Source organism: Atractosteus spatula, chromosome 2, assembly GCF_055471065.1.
Source record: "Atractosteus spatula isolate fAtrSpa1 chromosome 2, fAtrSpa1.hap1, whole genome shotgun sequence".
Taxonomy (NCBI): domain Eukaryota; kingdom Metazoa; phylum Chordata; class Actinopteri; order Semionotiformes; family Lepisosteidae; genus Atractosteus; species Atractosteus spatula.
The window spans coordinates 12,931,063-12,952,807 of NC_142707.1; the positions used below are offsets into that span (position 1 = coordinate 12,931,063).

Below are 21,745 nucleotides of genomic sequence, written 5' to 3' on the forward strand. Positions count from 1 at the left end.
GTACGTATATAAACCACAATACTTTAACACGGGGTCAGCAGGCCGCCGAGTATACTGCGCACAGAAATGCAGGACACGGCGCGCCCTGCACTGCTTTCAGAGGTACAATAGACAGGAGGGATTAGCCAATGTTCTCTACAAGCAAACGAAAATCAAGGGCTTTTAATACTGTTTGTATTTCTTCTTGGGGATTTTGTCTCAAGCTTGCTCGTGTGTTGTTTTAGGTATGCTATGCCTATAAAATGTGTTTTATTTAACAGGCTTATGGGCGCGCTGTCCCTCTGCGGTCGAGTACTGTCGCCCTGGGCACACGCTGCGCATAGCGACGCCTGGCGACCCTTAGGCGGAACTGCAGAAATGTCCAGGGCTCAGGTCGCGCTGTGTGTTTGCGCCGCTGCAACAGAGTCTGTAATTCTGCTTTTGAATCCATGGAATGAAAAACCAGCCCTGTTTGTACATCTTCTAACGTGTCTGTCCCGGTTTCAGAAGAGGTTGAAATGCATGGTACAATACTGAGATTTTTTTTTTTATGTGGCACACAAAGTTGAACAATCAAAGATGCTCGCCGCAGTACTTTTTGGACAGAAATCCCCAAACTGTGACGAAAACAAGTGTCGCAATTGTGGTTCGTTCAAACTTTTTTAATTTCGTGCGCGGCACTGAGACACTCGTTTTTGTCTATGTATCTATATACTTCAAAGACCTTTGTTAACATGGCGATAAAAGTTGCCGAGCAGCTCCAAATTTTTGCTAACGAAAGCTCTTTTTTATTGGATTACACAATAAAAGTGACGTAAGAAAGTGTCTCATTAAACGTCACCACTTTTGTAACTCGCGTGATGCCCTGTTATAAAACCAGTTAATAGTCGAAGTCGTCTCTCGTGTTCACGTGACTCCCCGCGTCACGAGGGTCCCTCAGCCGTTACAAAACCCACCCGAGTTAATTCATTAGAGAAACATTAAACCAGCTTGAAAGTAAACGCCCAGCACTTGCTATTGTGTGTGAAGTATTTGTGTGAAACAGACGCACACAGACGGCCACAAGTAAAATAATTTATTAGAAGCCAGTACCATTCATAGCAGGAAAGAATCTCTAAGGAACAAGTAAGAGAAAGGTTATTTAACAAGTCCATTATAAGTAAATTCTGCAAAACCAATAGCCTAAACGAAAGAAAGGCGTAGATGCAATTCACTGTAGAAATTCAGGCATTTCAGAGCTCCTGGAGAAATGTCTCTGTCTGTCTCGGGGTCTTACTCTCTCAGTCCTGCAGAACAGGACCTGCACAATGAAAGCCTCAGGCACACCAGCGTCTCAGTAATTCACAAAGCACGAGGTCTCCCTGCACACCTGCACTGTTCCTAACGTCATCGTAGCAACACCACACCTCATTCGACTACAACATTTCTATAAAGCTTGAACCGCCTTTTAGAATAATAATAATTACAAACTAATAGCATCAGAAATGTTCAGGATTTTTGTAGTCTCCTTGGAGTGTTTTGGTGCACAGAACTGCGCCCCTCTAATGTTGCTTTGGGGACCCGTTTCTTCTGTCACTGCCTCCTTTCTCTGTGGCGAGAGCACCGGCACCTTGAGCACAGAGTACAGGCGGGTTTCTGGCCAATCTCACCAGATCGGCTCAACCAGCTGCAAGAGGACACAGGTGGGCACTACAGGGAAGGGCATTTAAAACTGCGACCCGGAGGCACGTCTCCACACACAGAGTGGGGGGAGTGTGGAACAAGCTGCCCGGCTGTGCTATTGAAGCCGACAGCCCGGCTTCTTTCAGGAAACAGCTGGGGGAGATCCTGGGATCAATTAACTAGTAATTACCATATGGGCCACATGGGTTGAATGGCCTCTCGTTTGTGCTTTCTTCTTATTGATCTCCTCTGTGGTGTTTTTTTTTTCCCTGATGCAATCACCAGACACCAAAAAGGCCAGTACAGAACAGGGCAAAAGACTCCAGGTAAGACTGAATTGAGTTCAGAGCCATGTGTGGCTGAGTAGAGTGTCTCTGAGTAAAATTCAAAGCCATAGTTAGGATATTTATTCTATTAACAGGTTGCAAGAATATTTACCAAGTATTTTTTACAGTGTTTTGTAAGAGGGAGCGGGATGAAAAACTGACGCCCCCTAGTGTCCATCTAGTCCTACCATGCACTACAGCAGTATTGTGCTCTAAGTCAATCTCAGGGTGAACAGCTCCACGCATGCTTGGTGACAAGGACACATATACTGAAATCTCCCACCCCCAGTCCCAGTCTGTGCTCCCGAACCTCACCACCATCATTGCATACAGGCAGGGAAATAAGAGGGTGCTGCCCAGCCTCCATATCAGCTGGATTCATATGGAAAACTTTAAGAAAGGGAATCTGGGGTTCCTTTTTCTGTCCCATGCTGCTGGACCCCGAACACTTATTCTCTCCCCGCCCCTCACCCCACCAAACCACGCCCACATATGGCAAACCACACCCACAGGCCCCGCCCCCACCCGATTACCGCCCCGCCCCCTCCCATTGCTTTGCCCATCAGCGTCAGTCTGCCGAACAGACCAGCTGGTAGATGACCCGGTGCTCCCCTGGAGCCTGTGCTCTCCCAGGGGTAAAACAGGCTCCTGCAGTGGAGTGGAGTTTGAACCCTGCCCAGGTGGTCCTGGGTGGGGAGTCCTGGTGTTTCCCAGATTCCTCTCTGCTCCCTTGGCTGGTGTCAAGGAAGAGAGAGGGGGAGGAGTGGGGGCCTCCAGCCTGCAGGGGTGCAGGGGTGGGGATCAGCAATGGGAACCCCTGAGGCCCGCTGAGATCCCACTCTGTCCCGAAGGAGGGTGCAGGAGGGGAGGGCGTCATATTCTTGGAAGATGCATGGCCAGTGCGACACACAGACAGAGGGACAGAGACAGACAATATGAGGCATCATCAGCTGGATAAAAAGATCTCCCAGCGTCACCCCTTTAACTCTCCCCTTCAGCTCTGCAGCAGCCAGCCCTCCTCTGCCGTGTGCCCTTTGCCCGTTGGTGCAGGCGGATTCTGTCCCTCGGAAGCGAGGAGCGCGGAGTCTCCCGTGGGAAGACCCGGGGCGATCGCCGCCGCCGGCCCCAGGCTCAGCAGCAGCGCACGCCTCCGGTGGGTGCAGCCAGCGGGAGACCCCAGGGTGGATTAGACTGGAGCGGACAGGCAGGCGTCCAGAGTCTCAGTAAAGTCAAGCGGGCACGCCCGTCTGCGAAACAGAGCGGGTCGCGCGAGCCACACCTCGATTCAGAGAGAAACAAACCCGCTCCCCAGAATTCTTCCCGGCTCAGACACGAAGCACTCGCTCCCAGAGGCCTCTGCGGGCGAGAGGAAACGTCCCCGTGCAGCACTGTCTTCACGCTTCGCCGCCCTGCCTTGACATCATCTGCGGCTGCAGCCTCAGAGGGGCAGCATCGCCATAGTCCCATGATGCTCCTGGGGCCCCGGCGGCTTGAACGAGCAAACGGGGCACAAAAAACTGCCGAGGGCGAGCAGGGTCCCCCGAAGAGCTGCCCGTACGCGGGTGGGCACAAAATCATTCCACTCCTGGGCGGCTCAGCACTGGCGCCATCCAGCTGGCACGCAGAGTGAGCTCTACAGCCCAGACTCTGCCAGCTCAAGCCTGGGTCCTGTCACTGGCTGTGACCAGGACTGTCCAATCCAGCGCGCCATCAGGGCACCGCTGGGATGAGGCGACCGTGACTCTCCAGCCTTTCCTGCCCCAGGAGGGCGTCTCCTGTGACTTCCCAGCTGCCCGCAGGCGTGCAGTGACGTCACTGACAGCCCCAGCGCTCCTGCCAGGCTGTGCGGAGCCTATCAGAGTGGCTCTGTGTCTTCTACTCCCCTAAGAGCTGCCAGAGAGTCTGATCAGATGGAGATTCCGAATTGAAGGGGCATACCATAAAGAAACCAGCCGGGGGGTTTTCTCCAGCAGCTGGTCAGGCGCCAGTGAGCCCGCAGGGTTGTCGGCGAGAGCTGCGCCAGCCTTCCGTCCAACACCTCAGTCCTGCCGCGTGCGCTGGGGGAGCCCCAGTGCGAGAAGGGGGGGATGGACCCGCTGACTCAAGTGGGTGGGGACACGTGAATGTGGACACAGGGTAGAGTGGTGACCCATGATGAGCTGCCGATTCAAGATTGCCATGATGTACTGTATTGCAATGAGTGAAAAGAAATTCCTATCTTAAAGGAAAGTATGAGGACGTCTTGTTTTGGGTTAGACTGTCATTAAGGGCACCGGTGAAGTTGGCCTGGCTTCTGATGACAACTGCGTATTTTAAGTGTATTGGCCAAACGGCATTTCACAACTGCAAAAGAGCCAAAAGACAGATACTGTACACTGCGCTCTGGGGCCAGACTGACACCTTATAGCAGGGGACTGTAACTCTGGACTAGAGAGCCACAGGGTGTCCTGGTTTCATTCCAGCAGAGCTCCAGCTGATGTAACTGGAGCAACAGCCTTCTTTAAGACAGAGTAACCCTGTGATGGGAAATCTAGTTACTGGGGTTCATGAAAGAAATAAAACAAACACTCCTGAAATAAACACCTCATAACATTTGGCCCTGCTCCTGGTGCATGGTTCTTGGCCTAAAGTCCATGGTGTAGGGCCTGACACAGAAGCTCAAGCTGAAAGAAGGCTGAGGTACATGGGGAATGAACAATGTGTTGGGGGGGGGTCATTATAAGTGGGTGTGGCTCTATACCAACAATTAATGAAAATATCTCACTGAATGACTGACACCAAGAACTGGCCAATCAGCACTGTTGAGAGACACACAGAAAAGCAGGTGCATTTCTGCTTGCAGAAACACATAACCGGGCAGGAGCACAGGGATTAACAAAGGGATGCTACAAGCGGAAGCCTTGTCTGTTTCCTTAGAAAACACCGGAGTGCCGTCTGTAAAAAAATAAAATAAAACAAGCCACAAGCAGATCAAAGTCAGAGCAAAAACTGGAATTGTCCTGAGGTTAGTGGCTCACCTCCTCTACGGTGCATGCACTAGCAGATGTCAGGTAGCAGGCCGAGCAAGAGGTGGTGCAATGCTTGTCTGTTTTGGTTCAGGGAGGCACAGATTCGATTTGAAAGCCCCAGGCAGTGGCTGAACATGCACGTCCGCTGCCGGTTTCCGGCGTGAAGGTGTTGGCGAGCAGGCCCGGGCCTTCTTCACCTGGTACGAGAGTGACGTGGACCACCCCCCCTCCCCATACAGATCACAGCTGCTCGTCATCCCCACTCTGACACCCGTGAACCGTGAACTGCACAACGGCAGACAGGCCTGAGGTGGGGGGGGACTCATCTGTCAAGTCCGAAAGCTTGTTGACAATGAGCTCATTGTCCTTCTTTTACAATCCGCAGGCTTCATATTCCCGTTCCTTCAAATCAGGAGAGAGTCGCATCATTTAAGAACTATTTCAAAGCTGCTTTCCTCGTTATGATCCTTGTTGGGGTTTTTACAAGCACTGTCGATTATGCGATACAGCATCTGAAGCTTTTCTTTGGCAAGTGAAATGATTTCGTCACCTGTGAGCTCAGTGGTGGCAGTCTCGTACTGCCTGGGAGAAAAGCACGTGCCCGGTGTGGCCCTCCTGGGACATGTGACAGGCCCTGTCGAACACAGAAGAGGGTGGGGTGGGGGTGTTACGAAAGATGGATTCACACTTCCCCAATATATCCATGGGACTCTGAGGCCCGTGGCGCTCGAACGTCTTCAGGGACCGCCTCTACGTGGCTTTCCGCTGTGGTCGCGCGTGCTGCCAGAAATAAAAACGCGAGCCTGCTCATGGGTCTCGGCGAAAGGCGGCAGGAGGCCGGCGGCGAGGCACTGGGAGAGGACGATGGGATACTGCGCTCTGCTCCTCGTTGGCTACGTTGGCTGTGCTGAGATCTACAGTATTTACAGCGGGCTCCCAGTCAACAGCATCGTCTGCCTCACCTCTAGATCATCTTCAGGCCAGCTTTGACAATGTCACGGACATTGCAGTCTGTCCCAGTTGCATCAACAGTCCGCACTTTTTTTCTTCTTGTCCTCTCTCCTCTTTTTCGTCTTGGAGGGCTTAGGGGTCAGTTCTTCGGTTTTACAAAGAAAAGGCTTCTTCCTCCTCCTGTTTCATCCTTCCCTGTACCTCCTTAACAACTTCTCCTCACTGCCCACCCCCCCATCACTGCCCGACCCCCACAAAACTGCCTCCTCCCCAGCCGGCAGGGGTGAGGTTGTGTTGGGTTTCTGAATTCAGGAAAGCTGCTGGCTTGGCTTGGAGCTGCAGGCCTCTGCGTTCCCTTGAGTCTTACCAAGTCAGAGGAATCAGACAACCTGTTTGGAGTCTTCCACCTCCTTCTTCCTCGCTCTGAGATCCTCAGGGGTTGTACGTCCCAGTCGTGTGGCCTGTCTGTCCGTCCGTGGGAACCGCTCCCCCTCTCCTCGTGAAGCACAGGGATGCTGTAAAGTCAGTCTCCAGGGTTTGTAGGTGTCATCTGTCTTTCTGAAGCAGGAGCGGTGCAGGGAGTCGGGGTGCCATCCGGTGTCTCTGGGGCACAGAAGGTCTCCCCTCCAGGGATCTCTTCTGTATATAAAAAGTTGGGGGCCTGTTTAATAATCCCTAGCCAGGGAGGTGTGAGGTGTGAGACAGGACAGGTGGAGCGTGCGTGCGAGTTTACAGTGGACAGTGGGTGAGTCTGTTCCGCACTAGTTTTTTTAGAACACGTTCTAGATCACATTCTCGAAGAGCTGCATCGAATTCATGATGTTCTCATCCTGAAAGAGGGGAAGAGAGGTTGCAAATAAAATATATCAGGACATCAGCACACCACAAACTTGTTATTATTAAAAAAAAAATCATCATCGTCATCGTCATCATAGATTCTATTTTGCAATATTTCAAGGTATTGAGCACACAGAAATTAAAAAATACTATTTGTTAAAATCCTTCTCAATCCCCGGTGCTATACTGAGTGTGAGCGAGATGTATAATGTGTGCCGGAGAGAGTAACAGGGGCTGTGTGTCTTTAAGGGTCTACACGTTAGTGTGTGTCTGTGAGAGTGTTAGTGGATGATATTGTAAGAGTGTGCGTTATTGTGTCTGTGTGAAAATGCGTTGGAGCTTCACAGTGAGTACACATTGCAGCATCAACTGCGTTTCACTCGTGTGTTGAAGTTTAAAGGTCTGTGTGAGTGCACAAACTAGTGTGTATTAGTATTCGTGAACCTGTGAGTGCATGTGGCTACTGTTTCACTGTGCTACTACATCTTGTAGAAGTCTGTGTTAGTGAACCAGTGTGTGTGTTACTGCCCATTTAGGGCCAAATCCAGACATAAAGTGCCTACAAGGACAGTAACTCCTGACAAACAGGCTGAAATGACATTTTTATAAACCAAATTGCATTGGCTTTTTAATCTGTGCCAAAATATTTATGTCTTAGTTCTGTTTTCACCTCCGTGGAGTTTCATTTGAGTGGGTTTTTGAACGTTATATAAGGACAGAGTGAGTGGCAGTGGGGAATCCTCAGAATAAACCATAAAACACCAACCAGAGGGCACAAGTGGAAACTATGAGGAAGTGCATTCAAAACTAAGAACTGAGGTGGCACTTCTTTACACAAAGGGTGGTGGGAGTGTGGAACAAGCTGCACAGCTATGTTGGTAAAGCCAATACCCTGGTTTCTTTCATGAAGCAACTGAAAGAGATTGTTAGATCAATTAACTACTAACGACCAAAGGGCTACGCGGGCCAAATGGCCAATCCTTGCTTGTAACCCTTTTCATGTAATATTCTACAGGAATATAAACCTGTGTGTCTGGGTGCAATGTGCATTCATGCAGGCATCAGTACCTTTTGACAGGTCTCCATGAACTCATCAATGGTCACCACTCCATCTCTGTTTCTGTCCATTTTCTGAAAGGAAGAAATATGACAACATTGCTACACAATATATTTTAGTGTGTGCTCATGTCTCTCATGTACTGCTGCTACTACCACTAATACTGACACTACCTGCTGCTTCTGCTACTATTGCAACTACTGCTAATACTATTACCACTGTTACCCCTGCAACAATGTTACTACTCGTAACACTGCTGCTACTATTACAAGTGACACTACAGATACTGACACTTCTACTGCTTCTGTTACTGCTGCAAGTACTGCTAATAGTATTACTACTCATACATACGCTGCAACAGTTAATATTACTACTGCTAACACCGCAAGTACAAGTGCTGCTACTGATACTGACACTTCTACTGCTTCTGTTACTACTGCAAGTACTGCTAATAGTATTACTACTCGTACCGCTGCAACAGTTAATATTACTACCGCTAACACTGCAAGTACAAGTGCTGCTACTGATACTGACACTTCTACTGCTTCTGTTACTACTGCAAGTACTGCTAATAGTATTACTACTCGTACCGCTGCAACAGTTAATATTACTACCGCTAACACTGCAAGTACAAGTGCTGCTACTGATACTGACACTTCTACTGCTTCTGTTACTACTGCAAGTACTGCTAATAGTATTACTACTGTCACTACTGCAACAGTTAATATTACTACTGCTAACACTGCTGATACTATTACAAGTGCTGCTGATACTGACACTACTACTGCTTCTGTTATGATTGCAACTACTGCCAATAGTATTACTACTGTTACTGCTGCAACACCTAATGTTACTACTGCTGATACTCATAATACTGCTAACACTACTGCTACTACTTATTACTACTTTTGTCACAGCTAGTGTTGAAAATAACATTAACACTGCAATGCAGATGGAAGTAAGTAGACTTTACAAAATGACTGCCAACAACTGAGCAATCACCAGCCTCACCATCTTGAGCTAATGGTCAGCTGTGCTCTGTTCACCCCTCAGTTTTACTGACTTGAGAAAAACAATGCCTGAGAGAGCAGACTGTGACTCCAGGTTCCTCCCTTTAATTTTTCCACACTGAACATTACATTTCCTCTACTAACGGTTAGAACTGAAATTGTGTTCTATCTATGCCTTATGAAGGGAGATTGCTTACTGTCTTAATGACCGAACAGCAATCTACCAATTGAGATCATCTGAAATAAGTGTCTCTTGGATGTTTCCAAAACTTAATAACGCTCACAGAACTAATGTCCGAGGGGAGAGAACAGCAGGGCAAATGGCAGCCCTGATAGGAATCCATTGTTGTTAAAGTGGATGCTTTCTGATGAAAATTACACCTGCTCCTTAGTGCTTTCTTTATGCAACACAGCTTCAAGCAAACGAGTGTAGCTCCCTTCAATGTGGTGTTAATTATTGTGGAAAGGCACAGCAGAGGGCGCTGTTTATCAGTGAGACGCCCTGGGGCCACAGTGGCCGGCCCTGGAGGATGCTGTCTGTTCCGGATGGGAAATGCGGGCAAGTTGTGGCGGTGCTGGGTGTGGCCCCGAGGGGCGCCGCCCCCTCCTCTGCCCCAGGTAGCGGGCAGAGGACATGGGGAATGGGAAATGCATGGGGGATCCGCGAGGAAGGGAGTAGCACCCCTTCTTGGGCTTCAGTTCTTTATTCTGTCTGGACACAGGGCACAGGCTCCATGTGAAACGTCAAGGGCACTAAGGTTCAAGTCTTACAGCTGAGTCCCGGCGTCTCTTTGGTAACCTCACGCTAATGTATGTTTGTATTGCTCATTAAAGCATGTAACAGGCTGTAAAGCCTCCGTGTTTTACTTTATTAACTTATTTCTTAATTAAAAATAAATGCTTTAAATGAAGAGGCCTGCTCCTACGCTGGGAGTGCTAGTGCCTTCAATCTAACCCATCCATTGGTTGAGTCAGCAGTCACACCTCCACAAAAAGACAGCAAGCTACTTCCTGGGTGTTGAACAGTAATAGACTTAGTACCTGGAAGAACTTCTCCACGTGCTCAAAAGGAGCGTCGTCTCGGACGCAGGGGTAGGTGTATCGTCCCATCATGTCGTAGATGGATTTCATTATCGCCAGCATTTCCTGGAGTGACAACACAGGCTTAACACACATACTGTAGCTCCACTGCTAGCTGCCAGACACCAGGGACATCACTCCCTGCTGTGCGAACAGCAAGCTGGTCAGAGTGACGTCCCTCTGCTGGCTGATATAAAAACAGGTAAGCCTCCTGGACCAGGGCTGTGGGTCTGCAGAGAGTCTGGCACTTGTCTGAGCTGTGGGTCTGCAGAGTCTGACACTTGGCTGAGCTGTGGGTCTGCAGAGTCTGACACTTGACTGAGCTGTGGGTCTGCAGAGTCTGACACTTGTCTGAGCTGTGGGTCTGCAGAGTCTGACACTTGTCTGAGCTGTGGGTCTGCAGAGTCTGACACTTGACTGAGCTGTGGGTCTGCACAGAGTCTGACACTTGTCTGAGCTGTGGGTCTGCAGAGTCTGACACTTGTCTGAGCTGTGGGTCTACAGAGTCTGACACTTGACTGAGCTGTGGGTCTGCAGAGTCTGACACTTGTCTGAGCTGTGGGTCTGCAGAGTCTGACACTTGTCTGAGTTGTGGGTCTACAGAGTCTGACACTTGTCTGAGCTGTGGGTCTGCAGATAGTTTGACACTTGGCTGAGCTGTGGGTCTGCAGAGAGTGTGACACTTGACTGAGCTGTGGGTCTGCAGAGAGTCTGACACTTGTGTGAGCTATGGGTCTGCAGAGAGACCTAACATGCACACGCTCCACCCTCCCTGGGCCCTGGCTGACCTCCTTGGTGATGTAGCCGTCCTTGTTGATGTCATACAGGTTGAAGGCCCAGTTGAGCTTCTCTGTGACGGAACCACGCAGCAGCACTGACAGCCCGATCACAAAGTCCTGGGACAGGAGGAGCACAGACCGCATCAGTACCATCATTGGCACTGGCCACAGTATCAGCAGTTAAACACAAGAGCAACATGGACGTCACCAGTATTTACAACAGATAGCTCCATGACCCCGTCCCCAAGAACATAGACGAGGTCCCTAATGTCTTCACTAAATAAGCACAAGAATAACAATGATATTGGAGATGATTGCCTCCAAAGGTGCTATACAAAATTTAGTAATTATTAATGGCAAACTCAATGACAAAAATAAAATAGCAACAACCAGTACAGGCAACATCCATGGCCTCTGAAGTCAAAGTCTAAGTTAGCTATTGTTTTATACAAAATACAGCACAATCCTACATGACAGTGAAGATAGAATCCACAAATCTACCAATAGATGCTTTAATAAATATGTTTATAAGTGTTGAGTTGAGAGAGCAAATAGCCTCAGGGTGGGTGCTCTTTCGGATCGGCTCTGCTCTAGTTTGACAGGTCTCAGCCTTGTTCCTGAGCGAAGGAGCTCAAACAGGGGAAAAGCTGAGTGGGTGTGACCACTGATAATCTTCATAATCTCATCAAACCTTAAGAACGAGGTCTGTTTTTCTGACAGACTCACTGCATGTTCATTTCAAAACATTCTGTCCAAGGATGACACTTGATGAGCTGTGTGTCTGCAGAGAGACTCTGACACTCATTAAGAAATTAAGAAATCGGATGCATTAAGGTCTGACAAAAAGGATTCGCTCATTTTCACAGGGGTGTGGGGGTCTCCAGCGAGCCGCCCATCTGAGCTGTTGAAGTAGATTTCAGGGGATCCTTCCATAAAGTGCTGGATGAGATTCTGGGATCCATGGGTTTCTGAGCAAACCAGACGGGCGAGCTGGGCCGAAGGGTCTCAGCTGTGACCTTGTGTCCACTTGGAAGACGACAGCGGGAGAGTCACTGTGCTTTATTAGCAATCGAGCGAACTCTCCAAAAAAAGTGACCCGGAGTTTGTGCTCGTGAAGACAGCACGAGTTGATATCTAAAACTGGAGTTGTGAAATGTCCACCAGGTACCCTTCAACTTCAACAGGTGGGCAAGTCTGCCCTATCTTTCAGCACGGTTCCCTCGCTCCTACCCACACCCCGGCCGTATCGCTGCACAAGGCGGTCGCACGCCCACGTGAGAAAGCGGTGTCAACCCGCCACCGGGGTGTTTCTGCGCCGCCACTCTGGTCTCGTCAGCATCTCGGAAATGGCTTCATCGTCTGGCCCGGAGAGAGGAAGCCAGCAGCCATATCACTCTGCAACTCACAGCTGGCAGCCCCACTGAAGCTCAGCAGGTGTGAGCCTGGTCAGTACCTGGATGGGAGACTCCTGGGAAAGCTGAGGTTGCTGCTGGAAGAGGTGTTAGTGGGGCCAGCAGGGGGCGCTCACCCTGGGGTCTGTGTGGGTCCTAATGCCCTACTATAGTGATGGGGACACTATACTGTAAACAGGCGCTGTCCTTCAGATGAGATGTAAAACTGAGGTCCTGACTCTCTGTGGTCATTAAAAATCTCAGGGCGTTTCTCGAAAAGAGTAGGGGTATAACCCCGGTGTCCTGGCCAAATTTCCCATTGGCCCTTACCAATCATGGCCTCCTAATAATCCCCATCTATAAATTGGCTTCATTACTCTGCTCTCCTCCCCACTGAGAGCTGGTGTGTGGTGAGCGCTCTGGCGCACTATGGCTGCCGTCGCATCATATAGGTGGGGCTGCACACTGGTGGTGGCGGAGGAGAGTCCCCATTACCTGTAAAGCGCTTTGAGTGGAGTGTCCAGAAAAGCACTATATAAGTGTAAGCAATTATTAATTATTATTATTATTATTAAAACCCACCGCCGGGATCCCGGACCGCGAGGTGGGGCGGGATGAGAGCTCAGGGACGACACCGAGGAAAGGGGGTAGGGGGGACGCGATGACGCCCATGCCCCTCGTGAAACCGGCAGGGGCTGGAGGCTGATGGGAAAACAGACCCTGTGAGCGACTCTGGTCTCACCTCAAAGCGGATGGAGCCGTTCCTGTCGATGTCGAAGGCGTTGAACAGGAAGTGGGCATATGTCGTGGCGTCTGCAGGGAGACAGATCAGCTCTGTTTACTTTTCTTCCTGTCCACCCAAACCTCTCTGTCCCTCTACCTGTGACAGTCCAGGATTGGACTACACCGCTGGAAGTACGTCTGACACTACAGATACTTCAGGCACTGTCTGTTTTTGGATATTTATTTTTATGTCATATCTAACATCTCACGTCTCAAAGTATGAATGTGTGAGGGAATCGGTGTGTGTATAAGTGAGAGTATGCATGGGTGAGTGAATCGGTGTGTGTATGAGTGAGAGTATGAATGGGTGAGTGAATCGGTGTGTGTATAAGTGAGAGTATGCATGTGTGAGTGAATCGGTGTGTGTATAAGTGAGAGTATGAATGTGTGAGTGAATCGGTGTGTGTATAAGTGAGAGTATGCATGTGTGAGTGAATCGGTGTGTGTATAAGTGAGAGTATGCATGTGTGAGTGAATCATGGTGTATATAAATCAGTGTGACTGTGTAGCTCTCAGTGTGTCTGAGACTCTGACTCAGAATGACTTGAGGAGGTGAATGTGTGACCAGAGAGCCATATTGTTTCGGTCTCGTAATGAAATAAGAGTTTCAGCACTGCCCTGCAGTCTTTCATGCCTCCCCCTGCTCCTTCTTACTATTCACTCTGCTCTGCCTGCCTCTTACTCCCTATTCTCCTTTCTCAATCTCTCTCTCGACTCCTCTCTTTCTCTCCCTCTTCCACTCTTAATTTCCCTCTCTTCTCATCCATCTCCCTTGCCTGCATCCCTCTCCATCCCCCAATCCCTCTCTCCACCCCTCTCTCTCTCTCCCTCTCTTTATTTCCCTCTCTCTTGGTCCGTCTCTCCTGCCTGCATCCCTCTCCATCATTCAATCCCTCTCTCCACCCCTCTCTTTCTCTCTTTTGCTTTATTTCCCTCTCTTCTTATCCATCTCTCCTGCCTGTACCCCTCTCCATCCCCCAGTCCCTCTCTCCACCTCTCTTTCTCTCTCCCTCTCCCTCTCTCTTTCCCTCTCTCCTGGTCCGTCTCTCCTGCCTGTACCCCTCTCCATCCCCCAGTCTCTCTCTCCACCTCTCTTTCTCTCTCCCTCTCCCTCTCTCCTGCTCTGTCTCTCCTGCCTGTACCCCTCTCCCTCCCGCGATCCCTCCCTCCACCCGTCTCTCTTTTTCTCTCCCCCCTTCCTCTTCCCCTCTCTCACCTCCTTGAGGGAAGAACTGGGAGTAAATCATCTTGAAAGTCTCCTCGTCCACCAGGCCACTGGGGCACTCCTGTAGCGGAGACAGGGAGAGAGAGTGAGACAGCGGCCATTTGATTCAATTACTGCTTCAAACCAGCTGCAGGCGCCAACACAGGTGGCAAATCATCCTGCTCCCCCCCCACCCCCCTTCCGAATGTCCCTCCATCCTTCGTGAACACAGCCGCCTCCTGTCTGTTGCGGCTGCCGCACACTCGCGCTCCGCCGCCACACACCTGCACGGGGTCTCGCCAACCCTCCCCCATCACCGACGGAGCAGCTGGGAGACCTGGGAGACGTGCAAGCGCAAACGTGACTTTATTAGCTAAGGGAATCCGTCGCGATTCCTTCTCCCCAAACCCTTCAAATCCCTGGAATTCCAGGTGCCCCTCTCATCCTACGGTCCAGTTAGTTTCCGAGCCCGCCCGTGCGATGATGATAATAACCCGATTGAACCAGTTCAAGTCAAGGGACTGGGAGAATGACCTTTGAGAAGCGCTGCTTCTTATGCACTGGTTGTCCAAAACTATGTCGAGGATGAGTGGGAGTTTAGAAGGAGACCAGAGCAGGAAGGAACCAGCATGACAAACAGTTCTCAGAGCACCGGCAGGCGGGCTGCGAGCAGTGGCAGTGACGCAGGGATGATGGGTCACGCTCTCCCGTCACGACTGCAAGTCTGCTCTTGATATAGCGGCGACTCCGAACAGCAGATGGAGGCAGGCAGGCTGGAGCCAGACTGGACGTGACGTGTGCAAAGTTCAGAGAGGAGCGCTATCCTCGCCCCCTGGTCACCGACACCCCCGGGCGGGACAGATGGAGCAGGAGAGCTTTTAATCAAGCAGTGGAGCGAGGAGCAGAGTCGGGGTCAAGGGGCAGGGAATCGAGAAGCCGCTCCTCTCTTCCGTGGTTTGGATGGGCTCCGGAGGGAGTGCTGCAGGGAGTGGGTGATGTCAGCCGGCTGCTGGCTGATGGGTTAAAAGCCCATGAGCGAGCAGAGAATGGAAACCGAAAGCAGGAGTTTCACATACAACCTCCCCGTTTTGCGGCTGTTTACAATCCAGCTGTTTCTCCGAAGGCCAGAGTGGAGCTTTTGCCAGGTGGGATTCCTCCGAGGATGGAATTCTGGCAGGAAGGGGGGTGCAAGTCACAGTTCACGGGGCGACTTCTGTGGCACAGTCTGGGGTGAAAACCTCCTCTGTCCGGGAATGTCGGGGGGACAGGGCCCTGCCTTGGGCAGAGAACAGTGCTCACCCAGACAATGTGAACAGGGCCTCACTGCACATACTGCCTGACCATCACAGGCAGCGCTTGTGTTTGCTGCGTGTCAGCAGGAGCTCAGATCTCACCATCTTTGCTTCAGCTTTCAGCTTGTTTATGGCCCTGAGACCAAGTCAGGCCTCAAAGTGAGAAATCCAAGTCATAGCTTCACTCCTAATGTTTCCAGTGTTTCAGCCAGTGTGGAATTCAGTGTGATACGGTTCCTTTGTGCTGAGAAACCAGGCAGATCACAGGCAGAATGTTTGTGACATTCTCAAACAGATGGGCATCGGAATACGCATTCTGTGCTGTTTTAAAAAATATTCCAACACCTTGTGTGCCCTTCTATATTCTGTACTTGAGGACATGTGCGTCCTGTTCCTTAACGCTGCCCTGATGTCCTCAAGCACATTTTCATCAATTTCCCTGGGGGATCAATAAAGTCTTATCTATCTATCCTATCTATCTTATGGTTGCTCAAGAGGTTGACCGGGGCTGTGCCTGGTTTGTGAAACACCCGGGGAACTTGTGTTTCAGAGCAGAGCAGGCAAAGATGCATCTGCTTTGCTGTCTGGTTGGCCGTCTGCAATAAACCTATTTCAAACCTGCACTGAACTGCACTGTGATTTCTTGCATCTTTACAGCTTCTACAGTACCTAACTCTGTCAGTACCTAACTCTCTGTACAAACTCTGTCAGTACCTACCTCTCTGTACTAACTCTGTCAGTACCTAACTCTCTGTACTAACTCTGTCAGTACCTACCTCTCTGTACTAACTCTGTCAGTACCTAACTCTCTGTACTAACTCTGTCAGTACCTACCTCTCTGTACTAACTCTGTCAGTACCTAACTCTCTGTACTAACTCTGTCAGTACCTACCTCTCTGTACTAACTCTGTCAGTACCTAACTCTCTGTACTAACTCTGTCAGTACCTACCTCTGTACTAACTCTGTCAGTACCTACCTCTCTGTACTAACTCTGTCAGTACCAAACTCTGTACTGACTCTGTCAGTACCTAACTCTCTGTACTAACTCTGTCAGTACCTACCTCTGTACTAACTCTTTCAGTACCTACCTCTCTGTACTAACTCTGTCAGTACCTAACTCTGTACTAACTCTGTCAGTACCTACCTCTCTGTACTAACTCTGTCAGTACCTAACTCTCTGTACTAACTCTGTCAGTACCTACCTCTGTACTAACTCTGTCAGTACCTACCTCTCTGTACTAACTCTGTCAGTACCAAACTCTGTACTGACTCTGTCAGTACCTAACTCTCTGTACTAACTCTGTCAGTACCTACCTCTGTACTAACTCTTTCAGTACCTACCTCTCTGTACTAACTCTGTCAGTACCTACCTCTGTACTAACTCTGTCAGTACCTACCTCTCTGTACTAACTCTGTCAGTACAAAACGCTGTACTGACTCTGTCAGTACCTAACTCTCTGTACTGACTCTGTCAGTACCTACCTCTCTTTACTAACTCTGTCAGTACCTAACTCTCTGTACTAACTCTGTCAGTACATACCTCTGTATTGACTCTGTCAGTACCTACCTCTCTGTACTAACTCTGTCAGTACCTACCTCTGTACTGACTCTGTCAGTACCTAACTCTGTACTGACTCTGTCAGTACCTACAGTAACTCTCTGTACTAACTCTGTCAGTACCTAACTCTCTGTACTAACTCTGTCAGTACCTACCTCTGTACTGACTCTGTCAGTACCTAACTCTGTACTGACTCTGTCAGTACCTAACTCTCTGTACTAACTCTGTCAGTACCTAACTCTCTGTACTAACTCTGTCAGTACCTAACTCTGTACTAACTCTGTCAGTACCTACCTCTGTACTAACTCTGTCAGTACCTAACTCTCTGTACTAACTCTGTCAGTACCTACCTCTGTACTCTGTCAGTACCTACCTCTCTGTACTAACTCTGTCAGTACCTACCCCTCTGTACTAACTCTGTCAGTACCTACCTCTGTACTAACTCTGTCAGTACCTACCTCTCTGTACTAACTCTGTCAGTACCTACCTCTGTACTAACTCTGTCAGTACCTACCTCTCTGTACTAACTCTGTCAGTACCTACCTCTGTACTGACTCTGTCAGTACCTAATTCTATCAACACCTAACTCTCTGTACTGACTCTGTCAGTATCTAACTCTCTGTACTGACTCTGTCAGTATCTAACTCTCTGTACTGACTCTGTCAGTACCTAACTCTGTCAGTACCTAACTCTGTACTGACTCTGGATGGTGACTTACAATAGCTCCTGAACGCCGCGCCGCTGAGTTGTGCTGGGAAGCCCAGATGGCTGATGGTTGAGAAATAGAGAACAGAATTCCACTGTGCCCAACATCAGTGATCTGCTATACTGTGTGCAATCCCTGTTCCAGGATTTCAGGTCCTGACCTTTCCCATTTCCAATCCCAGTCTTCTGCACCAAGGCTCTGGAATTCTCGGGATTCTGTCAGGGCTGGTGACATTCCCAGCCTGTCCGAAACCTGCTTTTATACTCCCACTCTTCCTTTGGTGTCGGCGTATTCCTGGACCTGTCCTCTTGCTTGTTCTCGAGTTGCTCGTCTTGTCATTTTCTCTGGCCCCCATTGCGAGGCGCTCTGCAGGGTGCCGGGTGAGAGGGGATCACCTCTGGAATGGCTGAATTAGCTGGTGAGGGGATCACGCAGGGCGTACAGACAGAACCCCCGCCTCTGCTGTAAGGCAGTGGTTACGACCAGCGATCAGAAACCGGTTACCAGGAAACGCTCGAACCAGTCCCCAGCGCCGGCTGATTCCACAAAGCACCGCCGCACGTGTTGATCAATCAGTCTCACTACACTCACCCCAGCCTCCACTCCTTATAAACCCTCATTCAGTATCAGTCAGCGCTCTGTATCGGCGTCTCCCTTGGAGCTCCTACCTCGCCTGTACTTCTCTCTGACTTCCTGTTCTTAACCCTTGGCTTTTTTGGATTTGTGCCTGCTTATCGACTACGGATTGCTCCGAGATCACTGCACAGGGTCCTGATATACGTTTTGGCAGCGGTTCGAAAGCACGTGACTGACGGTCTTCAAGGCCGAGGGGCCTCTGCTCACGAGGAGCCGTGGACACTCTGGCCATGCCAGGCCGCTTCGCCTGGACGTGTGGGGGAGATGAGGGGGTTTCTGGAAGAGGCAGTGTCGGGGAGAGAGCAGTAGTGAGGATGGGAGGGGCCAGGAGAGGGAAGGGGACAGAAGAGGGTGACTCACATTTTTAAAGCCCCTGTAGAGCGACTGCAGCTCCTTCTTGGTGAATTTGGTCTGGGCCTGCAGCTGCTCCAGACCTTCGGGCTGGTGCCTCACCGTGGACAGCTCCAGGTCACTGTCACTGCTGTCTGTTGGGACACAGAGTGAGGGAGATGTTACAAAGAAGGAGAAGGTGTGCAGAGCTTCCTACACCACGAGGCTGTACAATATTAACTCCATTGTAGTAATCTGGCTCTGAATATTTAAAACCGTAATCCACCCCACTGCCCTATGTGGTAGTAGAGTGTGTGGTCCAATCACAGATGAGGATACACCCCATAGGAGCCCTGCAAACAGAGTCTTGTAAAATCATCCTCCATGTGCAAAGCAAACCTCCACACAACGCATGCAGATCTGAATTAGGTTAATACCCATTGCTAATTCATGTATAAGAGAGAGCAATAAAATATCAGTTACACCTAGAAATCAGCAATCAGAATTTCTGAAGCTCACTGCCCTGGGCCACAGTGACTCCTGCTTGCTCAGGATAGCATTGCTGTATCCACACAAATCACAGTCAACCAAATCACTATACAAACAACACTACCTCACCCACTGGGACCCATAGAACACAAACTGAAATGTTACCAGCTCTAGAAAGACAGAACACAATGGTGGAGTATGTGACCAGTGTGAAAGAAAACAAATAGAAACAGACCCTGATGAAGTACAGGCTCAGTGACCACAGCCTGGCCATAGAAACTGGACACAGGCAGACCTGGATACCCAGAGAGGACAGGCTCAGTGACCACAGCCTGGCCATAGAAACTGGACACAGGCAGACCTGGATACCCAGAGAGGACAGGCTCAGTGACCACAGCCTGGCCATAGAAACTGGACAAAGGCAGACCTGGACACCCAGAGAGGACAGGCTCAGTGACCACAGCCTGGCCATAGAAACTGGACACAGGCAGACCTGGACACCCAGAGAGGACAGGCTCAGTGACCACAGCCTGGCCATAGAAACTGGACACAGGCAGACCTGGATACCCAGAGAGGACAGGCTTAGTGACCACAGCCTGGCCATAGAAACTGGACAAAGGCAGACCTGGATACCCAGAGAGGACAGGCTCAGTGACCACAGCCTGGCCATAGAAACTGGACACAGGCAGACCTGGATACCCAGAGAGGACAGGCTCAATGACCACAGCCTGGCCATAGAAACTGGACACAGGCTGACCTGGATACCCAGAGAGGACAGGCTCAGTGACCACAGCCTGGCCATAGAAACTGGACACACACAGACCTGGATTGATGCACTTTTTTCTGCATGCCTGGATCAGACATTCTTCAATAAAATAGCAAATCTAATCTTCCTACATTCCTAGATTCCTATATCTTCCAGAATCAGAACAGCTATCAATCCTACAGGGGGAGAGGAGGAGGAACAGATAGGGAGAACAGATGTTTCATGTGATAAAAAATAATAATGTTTTATTGTAAATGCTCTGTTAGTTTTTGATTTGGCAACACTAATTCATCCATCTTGACAATATAACATCTGTAGCACCCCATTTACAGATATTTACAGTATCTGTAACTGAGACTCTCTCACCCACATCATCATTCTCACCCACATTTTTCTCTCCTCTCTCTTACTCCTTTCTTTGCTCTCCTCACCATCTACCCTTTTCCAGGCCTGTTCCACCCTCACTCTCTCCCCTCTCTCCACCCTCACTCTCCCCTCCCTCCACCCTCACTCTCTCCCTCTCTCCACCCTCACTCTCTCTCCTCTCTCCACCCTCACTCTCCTCCCACCACCCTCACTCTATCCCCTCACTCTCCCCTGTCCACCCTCACTCTCTCCCCTCCCTCCACCTTCACTCTCTCTCCTCTCTCCACCCTCACTCTCCTCTCTCTCCACCCTCACTCTCTTCCCTCTCTCCACCCTCACTCTCTCCTCTCTCCACCCTCACTCTCTCCCCTCTCTCCGCCCTCACTCTCTCCTCCCTCCACCCTCACTCTCTCCCCTCTCTCCACCCTCACTCTCTCCCCTCTCTCCACCCTCACTCTCTCTCCTCTCTCCACCCTCACTTTCTCCCCTCTCTCCACCCTCACTCTCCTCTCTCTCCACCCTCTCTCCCCTCCCTCCACCCTCACTCTCCCCTCTCTCCACCCACATTCTCCCCTCTCTCCACCCACACTCTCTTCCCTCTCTCCACCCTCACTCTCTCCCCTCCCTCCACCCTCACTCTCTCCACCCTCACTCTCTCCCTTCTCCGCCCTCACTCTCTCTACCCTCACTCTCCTCTCTCCACCCTCACTCTCTCCCCTCTCTCCGCCCTTACTCTCTCCCCTCCCTCCGCCCTCACTCTCTCCCCTCTCTCCACCCTCACTCTCTCCACCCTCACTCTCTCCCCTCCCTCCACCCTCACCCTCTCCTCCCTGTCCACCCTCACTCTCTTCCCTCCCTCCACCCTCACTCTCCTCTCTCCACCTTCACTCTCTCCCCTCTCTCCACCCTCACTCTCTCCCCTCCCTCCGCCCTCACTATCTCCACCCTCACTCTCTCCCCTCCCTCCACCCTCACCCTCTCCTCCCTGTCCACCCTCACTCTCTCCCCTCCCTCCACCCTCACTCTCCTCTCTCTCCACCCTCACTCTCCTCTCTCTCCACCCTCACTCTCCCCTCTCTCCACCCTCACTCTCTCCCCTCCCTCCACCCACACTCTCTCCACCCTCACTCTCTTCCCTCCCTCCACCCTCACCCTCTCCTCCCTGTCCCCCTTCACTTTCTCCCCTCCCTCCACCTTCACTCTCTCCCCTCTCTCTCTCCACCCTCACTCTCTCCCCTCCCTCTCTCCACCCTCACCCTCCCCTCTCTCCACCCTCACTCTCCCCTCCCTTCACCCTCACTCTCACTTCTCTCCACCCTCAATATCTCCTCCCTCCACCCTCACTCTCCACCCTCACTCTCTTCACCCTCACCCTCCCCTCCCTCCACCCTCACTTTCCCCTCCCTCCACCCTCATCTCTCTCCCCCCTGCCCCTCTTCCCCCACTCATTCTTTTCTCCTTTCCTCACTCACTCTCTCCCCCTACCTGGGTCAGTGATGTCTATCAGCCCCAGCAGATGCAGCAGTTTCAGGAA

At 50.6% G+C, this 21,745-nt stretch overlaps 1 protein-coding gene across 1 annotated transcript in view; it reads right to left on the reverse strand.

Moving 5' to 3' along the window:
- Nucleotides 1-1,041: 1,041 nt before the first annotated feature.
- kcnip3a (Kv channel interacting protein 3a, calsenilin) overlaps nucleotides 1,042-21,745 on the reverse strand; it is a 97,250-nt gene continuing 76,546 nt past the window's right edge. Inside the window, exons 3-9 of the mRNA XM_088907836.1 lie at nucleotides 18,621-18,745; nucleotides 14,080-14,149; nucleotides 12,823-12,893; nucleotides 10,699-10,806; nucleotides 9,872-9,976; nucleotides 7,832-7,894; nucleotides 1,042-6,756 (exon numbers count right to left, since the gene is read on the reverse strand). Of these exons, the coding sequence (XP_088763962.1) occupies nucleotides 6,709-6,756; nucleotides 7,832-7,894; nucleotides 9,872-9,976; nucleotides 10,699-10,806; nucleotides 12,823-12,893; nucleotides 14,080-14,149; nucleotides 18,621-18,745 (590 nt within the window). The 3' untranslated portion in view covers nucleotides 1,042-6,708. The remainder of the gene's footprint in view (nucleotides 6,757-7,831; nucleotides 7,895-9,871; nucleotides 9,977-10,698; nucleotides 10,807-12,822; nucleotides 12,894-14,079; nucleotides 14,150-18,620; nucleotides 18,746-21,745) is intronic.